This window comes from Melanotaenia boesemani, chromosome 21 (assembly GCF_017639745.1).
Source record: "Melanotaenia boesemani isolate fMelBoe1 chromosome 21, fMelBoe1.pri, whole genome shotgun sequence".
NCBI lineage: Eukaryota > Metazoa > Chordata > Actinopteri > Atheriniformes > Melanotaeniidae > Melanotaenia > Melanotaenia boesemani.
The window spans coordinates 14849187-14865772 of record NC_055702.1 but is presented as its reverse complement, the minus strand read 5'-3'; the positions used below and the strand labels follow the sequence as shown (position 1 = coordinate 14865772).

The window sequence follows — 16586 nt, the reverse complement described above, 5'->3', positions numbered from 1 at the left end:
TTTAGTCTCCAAGTGCAAAAGTATTTTTTTTATTTAAACCAAAAAAAAGGCATTTTTTCCAACTTTCCTCCTTATTTTATCCTTGTACATTGTGTTTGCACCCTTTATCAGGTACAAATCAATAGTGTGTGTAACAATATTGTGGAAGCAGAAGATCAAATATTAGTTGTGACCTTTAATATTGTAGTTGAGATAAGATTCTCATCAGTGTGTCCACAGCTTTCTGGACTTTCACTCACAGTCGGTTAGTTGTGTTCACTCATCATGAACAAGCAGTTCTTATAAGACCAACAAAAGCACATTTTAATTTCAGCCTTATTTCATTGCCGTCTTTAAAATGTATTAAGAAAATATCTACAATTCTGTTAAGAAAAAAAAAATGTTTGAGCTTTTTCCGGCTTTGGGCACTGCTGCCTGTAGATCAGCTCATAATGGAGTCAGTGCTTTGAAAAAATATTTGACATCACATTGCAAAATACCTGACTCAAATTCAAGGACAGTTTTATGACAAGGACAAGTATGCACCCACTTATGGACTCACTGAAAGCTGATGATGCATGAGTCACTGAACTGTCATCAAGGGCATTGCTTTGTGTCCACAAGCCGAAGGTGCACTGTAGTGCAAATACTAATGGAAAAAAAAAATTACTAAATAAAGCAATGCAATGGAGGGGCTTGGTATAAACAACATGAATCAGATGGTTTGTAACACAACAGCATCTGGGAAGTCATCCATGGAAACCGAACAAGGATGGGCAGATTAAAAAACTATTACTTGGCAAATAATTAGATGAACCGTCTGTGTCACCATTAACTACCAGCCGAGCCAGAAAATTTAACTTTTGCTGATGCCAGTCAGAAGCAAAGCAAAAACATCTTTGCAGTTTAAAAAAAATGCTTTTATTTATTTTTTTTATTGCTGATCTCTTGAAGCTGCTATTGACTGTTGTCACACCTAAAATTTACAGGTTCCAGGACAAACAAATCCAGGCAGGTCCCACAAGTAAACAAATTAGCATCACTGCAAGTCTCCGTGATATACTTAGTCACTTTTAAGGACACTTGTTGCATGATAACACAAATAGCTGATCAGCCAATCACATGCCCACAACTTAATAACCTCTGTTTCATGTCTTGTACTCACAAATTTAAATACATTAACATGAATCCAATGCAACTGTAAAAAGTGCCCTGTACAATGAGCGGTGAAGTGCAGACTGGGATGGTATTGAAATTCACTGTCAATAGTGGTTTAATGCATGTCTTCAATTTGCCTTTTAAGAACAGAGTTTTTTTTTTCAAATTCAAGACAAAAGTAGCTAAAGTTGTTCCCATTTACAAATCAGGAAATGAACATCACTACAGCAATTACAGGCTGATTTTAGTACTTTCCCAGTTCTGTAAAATATTGGAACATAATGTGGATCATAAAGAGGTTTGACAGTTTTGTAGAGAAAGATCAGCTGCTGAGTGACAGTCAGAATGGCTTTAAAAATAGCAGATCAACATCCTTGTTTGAGATTGAGACGGTAGAAGAAATAACTAAATTTATTAATACAAAGAGATATGCACTTGGACTATTTCTTGATCTGGGGAAAGCATTTGACACTGTCAACCATGACATATTGTTTAAAAAAATGGAGAAGTATGGCTTCTGAGGTATTGTTCTGGACTCGTTTAAAGAGCTATTTACATAACAGGCAACAATTTGTACAGATAAATCAATAAAAGTCTGGACTGAAGAATATTATATGTGGGGTACCTCAAAGATCAGTGTTAGGTCCAAAAATATTTATTATGTATAATAATGATATTTACAAAGTATCAAATACAAACAGGTTTGTGTTATTTGCAGATGACACAAATATATTTTGTTCAGGTGTGAAACTGCAGCAGCTTGTGGAGGTGGTCACGACTAAAAATGTGGTTTGATATAAATAAATTGTCATTAAATTTGAATAAAACTAGTTTTATGATGTTTGGAAATTATAAGAAAAATGTTGAAGTAAAATTAACTATTGATAGAGTTAATGAAATTAAATCTCTCGGTGTGATCTTAGACTACAAAATCTGTTGGAAACCACACATTAGTTATGTTCGGGGGACGTTGGCACGGAGCATTGCTGTCTTGGGAAAAACAAGGCACATACTAAATATTGTGAACTTAAATGAAATTATATTGTTCATTAGTTTTACCATACATGAGTTACTGTGTAAAGGTGTGGGGAAATACATACAAAAGTATTATACAAACAATAAATAAAATGCACAAAAGGGCCATTAGGTTGATAAATAATGCCAGATATAGAGATCATACAAATGAACACTTTTTTAAAAAATACTGTAAAGAAGCCTTTAAAAAAATGTGTGGATCCAGGCAGTTATCCGGATCACCCCCAAAAATTGAATCACTTCTTTCCATTTTGGCGTTTTACTTCCTACATTTCCATATCAGAAACCACTGGTGAAAATGCAAGTGCTGAGGCAACACCTGCTGCTGATGTAGTAGCTGATAAGGATGAGCGCAAACTAGAAAAGATCTGAAAAAAATCATTAAAATGATCTGAAGTTTTGATTCACCTATATCATACTGACATTTTTGCTAGGCTAAACAAACTTAGCAGTTCTATGCAAAGTCGCAAAACACATGCCATATAGAGGTATGATAGTCTTTCCATTTATACAGGGGTCCTTAGCCCAACAAACGTTGAAGACCTCTAGACAAACATGCCTTGTTGATTTTAGAGATGGAAGGAGAATGGGCAGACTGGTTTGATATGATAGAAAGGCAACAGTAACTCCATGGTATGCAGAAGACCACCTCTGAAGACACAATATGCTGGACCTCAAAGCAGGAAACAACCACACCAAGTGCCACTGCTGTCAGCTAAGAACAGCTAAGGCAACATTTCACACAGACTCAGCAAAGCTGGACAATTATAAACAAGTTGCCTGATGAGTCTTGATTTCAGCTTGTAACAATCCTCCTTAACTTTCAGAGTGAAAGTAATTTTGAGGATGATGGCTAGAAAATTAGTCACTACACTTCTTAGCTTCTGGCAAACCGCAGCTTCAGAAAAGAAATAAATGAATGAATGAACGGATGAATCAATGTTATGCTAAACATTGATGGTGGTAATATTACTCTAAGTATATTCAAATATATGCAACAAAGATTAAAGCATCTAGGTCGGTCGAGTGCAACTTTGATGCAAGAAATGTTCCTCTGAGACAAAAACAGAGGGGAAAACATAAAGAAAAACTTGCAGAAGCCTTGAGATACTGTTGACAGGATTCATAGATCAATACATGTTCTGGTGAGAACATGCACAGCTCGGAGTGTTAACCCTGCTGCAGCTCTTCAAAGTGTTGGAGAACTTGATGCACTTATTCCAGCAGCAGAGATTCCAAGTCAGAGTGTTGCTGGGAAGGAAGCCAGGGAGCAGCATTGATTAACAACATTATCACCTACCGACCGTCCTCAGTGCAAACTCATTGACACATGCAGGCATCCAAGGTTACTGCAGGATTTTATTCAGTTCAATACTGACTGCTGCGCACAGACCACTCAATGAATTTTTCAAGGCCTTGGATTTCTCGCATGAAACAAGATTTGTTTTTATTTATTTTTTTATTAATATTATTGTTGTTATCCTTCTTTGCAGGCAAGCTAGGCTGTATTACTTTGTGAGTTACTCTGCATCAAAACCAAGTTATCTCTTCTTGCCAATAAAACCATCAACTCATAGTTTTAGAAGGCCCTTTAAAAGCAGGGTGTAGCACATGAACACACCATTTTGTTATTCAGCTGTCTTGTTTGTTTTCATCTTCTGCTGAAGAATTATGACTTCATAACATCTTTTAGCATTTGAAGTAAACATGTGTGATAGAAAGAGAAAAACCAAATAACTCTGGAGCTGTCTGAAGAAAGCACAGAGTGCTGGAAGAGGCTGGCAAGGACCGTTTTATCAATAACTTCACACTGTAACGATTCTATAATGGCTGTCTTCTACTTGTCTGCAGATGTTTCTTTTTAGATAATTTGCATCTCTGCTTGTTTCACATCCACTTTTAGCCATTCAGACCTTATGGACATCCATCTATTATCTATGCTGGGGGGTTTAGCCAAGCTGTCACTGGACTGGAGGTGGGGCACATCTGTGGGTAGGTTACCAGTCCATTAGGAGCTAACACAGATATACTCCCACCGATGACTAATTTAGAAACACTGGGCTTGTTTTTGGCTTGTGGGAAGAAGCTGAAGCACCCAGTGAAAATTCGCTTAGAAAAAAACAAAACAAAACAAAAAATATCTCGTTCTGCCTCTTATTGGTCATAATTGTCGATGTGACACGCTATCATTCTGGGTGTTTATTTGCATCTGGTTATTTTGTGTCTCCGAGATGAAACTAAAGCAACCCTGATTCATTCTAATACATGCAGTCCTTATTAACAAATTCAAAATCTAAAATATCACACAGCCCACACCACCTTTGCATGAAAAACAGATGTGTCACATTAAGATTAAAGGCTACAACAGCCGTCTGTGTAGTCTGGGTATTAAAAGTAACAAACTTTTTAAGAGATATATTCATAAAGTATTTGTCCACAAACTCTTCAAAACTATTTTAGTCAGTTTGTTGTCTGATCAAAGTGGTTTAATCTTCTCCCTGCAGAATCTACATTTCTAGCTTATTCATCTCAAGTTATCATTCAAGTCATCATTCAAGTGATACTGCCTTGTATTAGTATCCTCATTGTCTGCCTGCATGTTCGGCCACGCAGTGTTGCTGTGCCACCTGAGCCAGCAGCCAGAGCAATGCCGGTGATTAATGCTGGCAGGACAGAGTTGATGTATGATAAACAAACAATCTAGCCGCCCAGTTGATGTTCGAGGAAGCATCGACTGCCTCCTGCCATCTGTTGTGGAAATAACTTTGCTGCTGCATGTTAGTCGACATCAATCTGACATGAAGGTACAGAGAGAGCTCGTGATTTTTAAATAAGTGTGTTATACACTCCTGTGTATGCCTGCAGAATGTGGAAGACTTGAAGTGTGTGAAGCACAGATGTGCTGCATAAATAAGCAGGTGCTGCTTAAAACATATATTACAATGCATGAGTCAGGCTGAACCCAACTTATACTCATGACTATTATTGAGAGTATTTGATACATTTTCAAATCCTTAATTCATAAGAAAGAGTTACAACTTTCTTTAAAAGTTCTCATTAATTATAATTGTCCAAAAGGCAGCACAGATTTGAAGGAAGCGCTATGGACTGAAGGCTGAAGTGATAACACCATCTGGTGGTTTCTTGTGAACACTGCTGTGCCAAAGCTTCAGGACAGCCTGAGCTGAATCAGACATGATTCTCCATTTATCACACAGCAGCATATTCAGGTTCACTGCTTTGTAACTTATGTTTTTTTTTTTTTTTCCCCAGTAGAATAAAAAATGTACTTGAATTGTGCATGCTGTGATTTCAAATTGCTCCATGGATCACATTGATTTCTGCAATTTTCCTCAGCCTTGCTGAGCATTTCAGCAACAGCAGCTCCAGATCTACATTTTCTTGCCCACCCCCTTAATGCTTTGATACTCTGCTGTTTTTTTATTTATTTATTCAGACATCTACTTCAAACCAGAACTGCACCCACGATGACTAAAATCTCCATTTAGAGAAAGTGAATTCACAAATACAAGAATTTTAATAACATGACTAATACTGGCTACTTTAACTCTATAAGCTGGATCAGTTTTAAGTCTGCCTGTTGGGTCACTGGCAGACCTATGACAGACCCATTGTTAACATTAATAGTTTCACCTGCGTTCTCTGTCAGTTCTGCTTAACAGGAACTGGTTCCAAAATCTATAAAGATTCATATTTTAAAACATTAGGTTTAAACACCAGCTATGCTACCTGCATGATGACAAACTTTTAGATGTTTTTGTATGTGTAGTAAAGCATCTAAAAACAAGGACTTTCACTGCAGATGCACAGCTGTAACTTTATTGACAGCCCTCCTCTAACAACATATCTTGTAAGCACCGGCCCAAAACGTGTTTCGTGATTATTGTTCACACTTGTTTTTTTCCCTGTTGTGAAAAAAATTGTCTTCTAGGAAAAAATACCCAAAACCAAAGACCAGAGATTTTTTTATTTTATTTTTTATTTCAAAAGGAATACTGAGTATTAGTATCTTATTCTCACTACTGTCTCCACTTATAATACATATCTTTTTTATTACAAACAAGATGCATATTGCAACAAATGAATACATGATTGCAGACTTTCCTAATTCAGACATCACAGGCAGATAAACATGACCTTTACAGGTGAGGAACACAGGTTTCACTACGAAGGCAGTTTCTTTCTCACAGTCTCATACACGCACACACAGACACACACTTAATACTTTTAAAGTTGTGCATTTACCAGAAAAAAACAAGATTGGATTTGGTCCCAAACAACCAGAGGGATGCCATCAGTGGCACAGAGGCAATTATTTAACAGAACCAGAAATATTCAGTACCAAGCTTTTAGGTTTCAATTGCCTTCAATTAATTAAGTTCATCAGGAAGTTGGATTTTTCTTTTTAATTCTGATTTCCATCAATAAAAAAGACTGAATATGTTTCTGCAGTAGTTACAACTGAAAAGTCAGATTTCTGGCCCAGACTTATGATCTGAGATCATAAAACAGCTAAAAAAAAATTCAGGGAACTTTGATCTGAACTTTGGTTTGTTTCACTTTTCTTTGTTAACGTCAAAGTCTAAGCTTCTGCACTCCTCTGTGCACGGAGCTGGCTCTTTCCATTAAATGTAAAAAAAGATGAATCACTCCCTCGACTTTCTTACACAAAAATCAGCGTAACTGAGTAAACAAACACACATATCGGTATGTTACATAATTAAAATATGAAAGTAACCTTTTTTTAACCATAGAAAAAAAAGAGAGTAATAATTGCACACAAGTGTAGGCTGAAAGTTTTCCGTTACAGTGTAACATAAAAATGGCACTGCTGTTAAAAATAGATCAACAGTTCAACAAAATTGTATGTTTTTTTTTTTATAAGCTTTTACAAAATGAGGGCATAACTTTTTTGTTCTTTTTCAATAAAATGAAAAAAAAAAATCAAAGTGTTTGAGCAGGATAAAAAACAATATATTTGTGTACAAAATGAGTTTTGTTTTTAAAACAAACCCTTGCTCTTCTTCAGATTCTTCTGTTTCCAGTTTGGCAGGGCATTGAACTCAACTCGACTCATCTCAAAAAATGTCTGTAGAACAATAAAGAAAGAGAATAAATGCACCTCTGTACATGGTTTCTATAGGTTCTAGGTGAATGTGGTCAATTACTGTAACATTTTATTACACAAATATCTCAGAACTGCCTTTATCTGTAGGCTGTATCGGTGTGTTTGGAATATTTAGCACATCTAAGTACATCTGCTTTAATGGGCTGTCATATATGTCCTAGCTTCTTTAATTGTGGGTTTTTATTGTTTCTTTTTGAATATCAGGATAAAATGTTCTGCCAAGAATCTTCCATTTATGACAACAGGCTCATTTAAGGGATTTAGTAAGCATGTCCTACCTTGAAGTCCTGGTCAGACAGGTAGTCCTCCAGGCGTAGAGGGTCCACTCCCTCAGGCAGAGGCTTCCTGGTCAGCTCTTCAATGGAGTACTGCTCCTTACTGAGTTTAGACAGCGCCTCTTTCACCATGACCACTTTGTTTTTGGAGTTCTCACCCTGAAAACACATTCAAGTTAACGTTAGGCAAATACAAAACTCAAGAAGAAGCTGCTTAGTCAGACAATTTAAGTAGAAAAAAAAAAGAAAGAGGTCAGCCACCTGAGAAGGGATACTGGTGTCCTCTTCCCAGTACGGGAAGATGTTGGTGAACGTCAGGGGTTCACTGCCTGCAAGGACCAGATAAGCTTGAGGAGGACGCCGAGGATTCTTCTCTGTAAGTCAAGTATAACACAGTTTTAGAAGCAATTAAAACATACATTTAATACAAATAAAAAAAAACACAACTTGCCAGCTACTCATGTTGAGTGGAAAAAATGGCTTACACCTTGTGGCTAAGAAAGACGATTACTTGATAAACTGGATTACTACTCATAAGAAAAAGAAACTGCTCACATGTTTACTGCAATCTCTCCTCACATCAGGTTCTAACATCCCCAATTCTGCATTATTACCTATAATTCAGAGTTTGGCCTCCTTTCCCACTTTAATTATTTTCTTCTTTTCACTACTGTGTGAATTAAAAAAAATCAAAAAATGTGAAAATGAATGAATAAATCAACATCGTAAATGAGAAAATACGGGAGAAACACTTCAACCTTTGCAGTACTGCAGCACAGTCTCCATGGCGCACTTTCTCTCGTTGTCCCAGCGCATCTTCGCAGAGCCGGTGCACCCAGCATCTTCAGGCTGCCAGCCCTGCCACAGATACACCTCCATGTGGTTGTCCAGCATGAATAAGGCTGAAAGGTATTAACACAAGAATTTAATAAGATAGTTTCCAGTAGCAACAGATAAGGGTGTCATCTTTTGAGGTTGTTGAAAAGGCTTCAAAGTTGTACAATAAAATCTACTGTAACAAAATATAACTTTTAAGGTTAAAGGATGAATCCAGAGAGCAAAGATCAGAGTTCTGTGGTACAATGCCAGATGTATAAGAAAAAAGGTGTTGTGATATTCATTGACCTTTGAGGAGGATGCATCATTCATTTAGAACTGTTTGTATTGTTTGAAAACATATAAATAAATCCCTGGTTAAGTGTCTGCTTGGGTTTTGTGATACCTGGCTGTTGTGTGTTGTAGAGGTTCTCCTGCAGGAAAGGCATGGCCATGACGCCCTCTGCCACCCTGGCAGGATACAGCCGCTCCTCCCCTTCAAACACTCCAGAGCTGGCGCTCAGCCGGAAGAGTCGGGGTGTAAAGTTGTACTTTCCTGGATCTACAGATGGCACACCCACACAAAGACTCACCAATGATCCTCACTCTTAGGTCTACTGAGTTGCTAAGAGCGTCTAAGCAGCCTTCTGGATCATACCTTGCAGCATGCAGTCATAAGCCTTTTTGTCCTGCGAGCCTAAAGCCTTCACAAACTCTGTGGGTTCAGATCCTTCCTCCACCTCTTCAACTTTCAGCTTGCTGGTGCTACTCAGTCCTAACTCTGAGGGACACCTTGAAAACACAGATAACTGTCAGTCAGCGATAGCCAGACATCCTTTAACCACTTTTCCGCCTGCATATGCAGTATGTGCCTCACCTCTGGGTCAGTTTGTCCACTGCCCTTTTGGCCACCAGCTTAGCACCTGCATTTGCTTTGCACCCATGCCATAAGTAGAGTTGGCCTTTCTGAGCTTCCAGCAGCACCATGCTGGCACGAGAGCGCAGACTGACACACTGGCAGTCAACTTCCACCAGAGAGGCCTCCACCTCTGCCTCACCACGGACACAAAACAACCTCCAGCTCCCTACAGACAGGAAGCAGACACGGTGTAAAGTGTGCTCTGCAAGACTGTTATCACAATAACAGAATATGCTCTTTCAAAACAAAATTCAAAATATGATCAGAGAGTAATGTGTTAATCATGGTGTGTTTGGAACAGTATTTTACATCATTTGTACCTGTGTTGTTGGTACTGTTTTCTCTACTTCCTTTGTGGATGATCAAACCACCCTGGAAGAGCTGCAGGAAGCACGGGGGCTCTTTTCCTTGACTCACTAGCACCTTGGTTGAATGAAAAATTTCATTTGGACTGATGTAATAGTAACAGCCTAAAATGAATATTTTCAGTTACACAGTAGTGATCATGTGTCGGTTATGAACAGAAACCCACTTGTGAGCCCCGGTGGCTGCCCAGCTCCACAGTCATCAGAGCTGAAGTTCCTTTCTCACTGACACTGGAGTGACGGCCCTGCCAAAAAAAACAAGCGATCCTCTCTCGGCCAGGACCTCCAGTACTCCACTCCCCTGGTTTCTGCCGCTTCCCCACTGACAAAACAGAACCACAGAAGACTCAGAAGTGCTTTCACTTAACAGACTTAACCTTGAAATCATTTTACATCTAACCAGCAACCCCCACATTTACTTATTTTTGTATGACTTACCAAGAGTGGTGATAGAGTACTTCCAGCGGATGATGTAAGCATCGCCCTCATGCAGGTGGCCCAAACTCTCCTGGGGTAATTCCTCCTCTCCATGCTCTTTGATATGCCAGGCTTCCACAGCCACCGTGTCCAAAGCTGCCTGTCTTCCATCCTCAATCCTCACCAGACCGTTCCCCCGCTGGACATCAACCCCCTCCAGAACTGTCTTCACTGGCTCTGGCTCATTGTTCAGCAGGGCTTTGGCATCACATGGCTGCAGGTCCAAATCCAGAGGGGAACGTGGGGTGGAGCGGTCTGGACTCTTGAGTAAAAAGAGAGTGCTATTGGTTGGTTTGTATTTGTTACTTTACACAGTATATGTACATTGTTCATGTAATTTTTTCTATTAAAATGTTTCCTTTCTTCATGTTTCAAAATAATCTTGACACTTTTCTTTCTTAGTCACGTAGTCACTTGTATTAGTTACTATGTATTCAGACCCTTAACTTAGTTCTCAGGTAGCTTAGGCACATCTGAAGTGATAATAGTTTCAAGTATTTTTGAAAATTAAACTACAAGCGCTACAAATTTTTCTTTTAGAAGTTTGATTGTTTAGATGCCGACTCAGCTCGGACTTCTGCAGAGATTTATAGAAATGTTAAATTCCTACCCAGCCTAAAGTTAGGAAGACCCAGGAAAATGTTTTCATTCAGGAATACTGTGTATTTTTATTGTGTTTATTATTCTCTTTATTCTGACTAGTATGCCAGTATAAAAAAGTCCACAGTATGATGCTGCTATTATCATGTTTAAACAAAGGGATGTTTTAATGGGGTCATGCTCACCATCTGGTTTCCATCACACTCATTTTTTGGCATCATGTTCAGATAGTTCCTTCAATTCTTTCTCAGATAGAATTTAGCTTTTTATGATCTAAGAGTCATTTGGCTTTTTTTTGGGCAAATTTCTAGCAGGTTGTCATGAGCATTTTAGTGAACACAGGCTTCTGTTTAGCCGCTCTAACATAAAGGCCTAAGTGGTGGATTGCAGCATCAATGGTTTTCCTGCTGCAGGTTTCTCCCATCTCTACTATAGAAGTGTGGATCTCACTCATTGTGAACATTGGATTACTGTTTGATCAAAGCCTTTTATCTCCAATTACTGTGTGTAACTGGGCAGCCAGGTGTAATAAAGTAAAATCCAAATTTGTTTTCTTTGAAATGGAGCTGCTGTAATTTAAGGAACTTAAAATGTTCTTATATCCTTCCCCAGATCTTTGCTGTGACACAATCCCACACAATCCTGCTTCACCCTAAAATAAATTTGTCTCATCTTAATTATGTCTAATTAATTTAATAGATACAAGTGTGCTCCAGTAAAGTTGTTGAAGCTCCGCCAGGATGACTGTCAAAGAATCAGAAGTCTTATTTTAAATAGGTTATTTTAGTTTTTATTATTAATAACTTAACAACACACTTCAAAAACCTGTTCATGCTTTGTCTACTGTGAGTAGAATGATGACACAAATGTAAGTTATTTTAAGTTTGTGGGCAACGTGGGAAATTTGAAAGGGTCAGGGCTGTAGTTATTCATTTATTATATACTAAATTTATTAATGTGAAAAACTATCCTGATATCTACAAAAAAAATACTAAACAAACACTCGACAGCTGTCACGGATGATGCATTCAACACAGAAACTCCCTCGGTTTAATCTAATCTACCTTGAGTTCCTCTGTGGGAGCTGCTTCCTCTTTTTTCCTCTCAGCCCAGTCCAGGAACTTCTCCCTAAACAGGGACGTCTCATTGTGCTCCGACAGCCGGCCAAACAAAGCCCAGCTTGGACGTCCCTCTCCTTTCCTGCAAATAACACATATCACACACTCACGTACACACACAAAATGCCTCATCTGTGTAACTGTGTTGCTCTAGTAAATCCACTAGGGGGCTGCATCAACACAAGATATAATGTAGCAAATTTTTCTGCCCACTTTCTGTTCATTTATTAAATGTGAAGTACAAAACATAAAAGTCAAATTACAGCATGAGGCAAAACGTGTGCAGAGTTAGCTGCTTTGGTAGGAGTTACACCTAATACTCACTGCGGCACGTCCTTGTTTGTGCAGGAGGCATCTAAAGGGTTGACTCTGCAGTTGCTGTAGTCATAGCTGCCGCTGTAAAGCTGTTTGCCCAGTTTAACAGCTACTTTTCTGTCACCCAAGGGCACATCTTTCCCATGCCATACGTACACTTCACTGCCAAAGTCAAACACTAAGACCTGGTGTGTGCAAGTAGTAACAGGAGAAAGAAAGAGACAACATTTAAGAAGTTTGGGTTGTTATTTCTTAATGTAAAATGAATCAAAATTGTTTTTCACATTTAATATAACGTCTTAAGCATATAAGTAATGTTACCTCCTTAGAGTTGAGAAGGGATACACTTGGGATGGAGGCCCAGGCATCTTCATGAGGCACCAGTTTGTCTCCCTGGAGTCTATACACTCCAATAGAGTCGACCACCCCACTCTCATACAGCTCATCCTCCTCTGGCTCTCCTGCTCCTGTAACACGGCCACAGTAAATTTATCAGGGTCATAATATGTACAGTGTGGCAGGGTGGACTGTGTGTTAGACAGGATCAATACAACTGAATTTGTATGGGTGGAACAGAACTTAAGTATTTTAGTATTATTAGAGGTAAAAAGGTGTCAGCCTGTGTAGTAAAGATGTAGATTTGTACCTCTGTATTGGGTCTTTCCTCCCAGGAGGCTCCAGAACTCTTTGGCCCATCTGCTCTCAGTGTTGATGCCCTCCTCCAGAACAGTTACTTGAGGGGCCTTACAACCAAGGTCCCTCTTTGCCTGAACAAATGATGCCATCTCTGATGCCTGTTAATATGAAGCATATTGTATGTTATACTTGTATGTCGGTAAAAATTTTACCAATTATAAATAAAGTGTCTTTAGAGTGCTCTGTGAAAGATCTACTGAAATATGGGTCTAAATGAACAACAGACGGTCTTCTATCACTTTGAGGCAGTGAGTGTGTGTTGATTGTAGTGAAAATAAAATCATGAGTGTACAGCCACATCTGCAGCTCATGTAATCCTTCCGTGCTGCCCTTATGTTTGGAAAATGCAGCTCAGCAAAGTTTCCTCTAGGAAATAAAATCTGTTACAGATTGATAAGAAAGTTAAATTTCCAACAGAATGTGGAAATTTGCTGTTTTTTTGTTTGCTGCGGAAACAGCTGTTTTTTTTTTTTTGTAATTGCTTTTAAAGCCCAAAACTGGTAAAATGTCTCAGGACAATCTGGACACTGATTAACATGCCATGTTATGCATACTACGAACTGTTCAGCTGTTGCACTGCCAGTCTTTTGGTGTAAAGGACAATGTCTCGGTTCTCCTGTCACAGCAAGTATTTACAAAGAATAAATCACAATCTCTCATCTGGTTGTGAGATTTTATTTAAACCAATGCATTTTGCCTTTTTTTTGTTATCCACATGACCAGTGACCTGTATGCAGCTAAGACCTGGTAAAATGAGCTTGGCTGAATATTCAAAATCAGAAAGCTTCAAGGAAATTCTTTAACCTTGCAGATTTTGGATATTCATTGGCCAGTATCTGTTCACATGATAAACAGATACCACATAGGTTTCAATATCTATTTAAAAGTATGTAAAATTATTGTATAAATCACATCTTGCAGCATGATACAGTCTCATTAACAAATATGAGGTTTGTTTATAATATAGGTTGTTGGTACAAGCACCTGTCTAAACATGCAAACACAAGTTCTGAAGGGCCGATATGCTGCATGCAAGAGTCTAACTTCTCATTCTGTGTGTGATTTTTAAGTACCTTGGCTTTTTCAATGACATTGGCAAACTCTCCGCTCCACATAAAGCAGTGTTTCGGTGTTATAAGAAGGAAGCAGTCCCCACTATTTAAGGAACGAGCTGTAGGCTCCATCAAGCGCACCTGGATGTGCCTCCGACCTGCAAACATCCACAGCTTTTAATTTACTGCAACATTAACCACTGATAAATATGTAAAAGAAAATCTTCTTTTTGTGGTTGAGCAACTTTCTATTCTTTAAGAATGACAGGAAAGTGAAATTTAGGCATTTTTCCATCAACTCTTCATTATAATCCATTTCTAGAGCATGTAACAAACATTAACAAAGTAATGTCTCTTGTGTTTTCTGACCTTTGATGCGAATAAGCATGAGCTTATTGAAAGGCACAGCACTGTTGTTGGTAACGACATCTGTGGACTTCACGCTGCGCAGGCTGACCTTACGAAAGTTCTCCTTGCTGGCAAGTCCTGCCAAGGCCACGTCGGCTAGGTTGGAATGTTTTGCCACTACATGGAAGATTAGGAAGAAGTTTAGGGACACAACATTTACTCTCCAAACAATGAACTGATACGTGTTCTTTATTCTTAACAAACCTTAAACAGACTATAAGAGACATGAAACACTTTGTGATTCCTGATTCATTTAAAAGCTACTAAAAGGCACATATGTGCTGCAGTGTCTACTTCCTCTTGTGTAAACTGAAAAGCTCACCAAGGTCATAAATGACCGAGGAGTATCCACAAAGAGGAACTCAATGTAGAAAATAAGCAAGCAGCAGAATAAACTGATGATAAACTAGTGACCAACACAGCTGCTGGTACCTTCATATTATTTTCAGTTCTTTAGTTAAACCAGTTTTCATCCTGCTGTATCTTACTTTGAATGTGTTCACTTTGAAAATTAGTAAGAAGCTACATTACCACTAAGTTTCTTTCTGATGTAATATGACGCCTTAAACCTCTTATAAAAAGGAGAAATTTGCTCTACAACAAGCTGTCTTATGCACAGCAGGAACTTACAGGAAGCTTAGTTTAAAACATGTGATTTTCAAATATTGAAAGATTTACATAATCTATTTTTTACCCTGCGTCATGTTTTCCTGTGATTGTCTGTCTAAATTTGCACACAGGTTGAGTAAAATTCTTTCCCCCAAGTTTAAGTAATCTTACTCCTCTCCACTTGGATCCTTTTGGTCTCCACCGTGGCCACATTGAGCCTCTGTTCGGTGTAGACCTGTCGGATGTCGTTACGGGCTGCTAGAGCCCGCACAGGGTTCCTGGAGCCCTGATTTCTTCTGGCTGGCCGTACTGCTCGCTTGTGTTCTGCTACAGCTGAGGTGAGCCTAATGACAAAAAATAAATAAGACATTTATTTCTGATTCATTTTATTTTAATGTTTATTTGTTTGTTTGTTTATTTGCCAGTGACTGTGGGCAATATTTTTGAGTAAAAAGCTCAAATGGCAAAATGATCCCTATCTCTCCATAGTAAAGAACCCTTTAAAAAAATTCCTGGATCTAGGCCGTGATCTGGATCACCCCCAAAATCGAATCACTTGTTCCTTATTTAATTTCTGAGATTTCCTAAAAATGTTATCAAAATCTGTCCACAACTTTTTGAGTTATGTTGCTAATAGACAGAAAAATAAACACTGCCAAATACACAACTGCACACTTCTGTCTGTAAGAAACAAAATAGAACAATTGGATTAATTTTAAACTAACTTGGGTGTATCAGGCTGGATCTGGCTGAGGTCCTCTTCTGTCAAAACCACACTGGAGTCCAGGATTGCCGAGGGTGAGACGGATTTGTAGAAGTTCCCAAACGTCTCTTCATCATCCAGCGTCATCACTTCCTTCTCCATCTCTGCTGTCACCTCGATGGTAGAGGTCTTGCTTTTGCTCACGCCTGACGCCCACCACCATAATGGCAGGAAACAGGAAAAATGTAACAGGAAAAGGTTCACAGAACATCTCTCTTCTTACTGAGGCTTTTTTTACTGACTTGTGCTTTCAGTAATGAGACCAAAAACCACAAGAAGAAGATTCTGATGTAAACAATTGTTGGATAACATGACTCAAAAGAATCTGTGTAATGTTAAGTCAAGATCAAAATATCTGAAATAAGAGTGACTTATGATCTTATTGCAACAAGTGTGGAATAACATTTGCACAAAGGCAAGTTTAAAAGGTCTTGAATAACAAAATGTGGAAATATCACTATTATTACCAGAGTAGGATTGTACCTTTATTGTGTAGCCTGTCCAGGAAACATTCCAGCTTGTCAAGACGTTTATCTCCTTCCACTTTGACATCGGTTCTGTTGGAGATTCCTGTGGAAGACAGACACATATTCATTTACATAATGATGGCTGTGGATTTCTGTAAATACACAATTTTATCTGAACAATCTGAACAATTAACATCTGCTGTACTTCTACACAAACAATACCTTCATGTGGTTTCACAGGTGTGGCATTAGACTTCTTAAGAGATATAATGGGGGATTCTTCCTTTCCAGTATCGGACACGAGACCTGGTAGAGCCCACAAAAGAAAAAAAAGTGATGAAAAACAATCATTTTTATTTAAACAAAGACCAGCTGAAAGCAAATG

The 16586-nt window shown here is 38.5% G+C and overlaps 1 protein-coding gene across 2 annotated transcripts in view; it reads right to left on the bottom strand.

The window, feature by feature from the left end:
• Window positions 1-222: 222 nt before the first annotated feature.
• svild (supervillin d) overlaps window positions 223-16586 on the bottom strand; it is a 47400-nt gene continuing 31036 nt past the window's right edge. The window contains exons 10-30 of one of the 2 annotated variants that reach the window (XR_006008905.1): window positions 16424-16507; window positions 16218-16304; window positions 15697-15880; window positions 15143-15315; window positions 14324-14479; window positions 13976-14112; window positions 12853-13000; window positions 12528-12673; window positions 12216-12391; window positions 11838-11973; window positions 10135-10435; window positions 9864-10018; window positions 9652-9754; window positions 9290-9497; window positions 9071-9204; window positions 8819-8974; window positions 8355-8498; window positions 7858-7970; window positions 7600-7755; window positions 6844-7282; window positions 223-234 (exon numbers count right to left, since the gene is read on the bottom strand). Coding sequence is in view for 1 of the 2 variants with exons in the window: in XM_041973659.1 (XP_041829593.1) it covers window positions 7196-7282; window positions 7600-7755; window positions 7858-7970; window positions 8355-8498; window positions 8819-8974; window positions 9071-9204; window positions 9290-9497; window positions 9652-9754; window positions 9864-10018; window positions 10135-10435; window positions 11838-11973; window positions 12216-12391; window positions 12528-12673; window positions 12853-13000; window positions 13976-14112; window positions 14324-14479; window positions 15143-15315; window positions 15697-15880; window positions 16218-16304; window positions 16424-16507 (2984 nt within the window). In the remaining variant the exon portion in view is untranslated. Of the gene's footprint in view, window positions 235-6147; window positions 7283-7599; window positions 7756-7857; window positions 7971-8354; window positions 8499-8818; window positions 8975-9070; window positions 9205-9289; window positions 9498-9651; window positions 9755-9863; window positions 10019-10134; window positions 10436-11837; window positions 11974-12215; window positions 12392-12527; window positions 12674-12852; window positions 13001-13975; window positions 14113-14323; window positions 14480-15142; window positions 15316-15696; window positions 15881-16217; window positions 16305-16423; window positions 16508-16586 lie in introns of those variants that run through there. The other variant, XM_041973659.1, reaches the window with a different exon arrangement.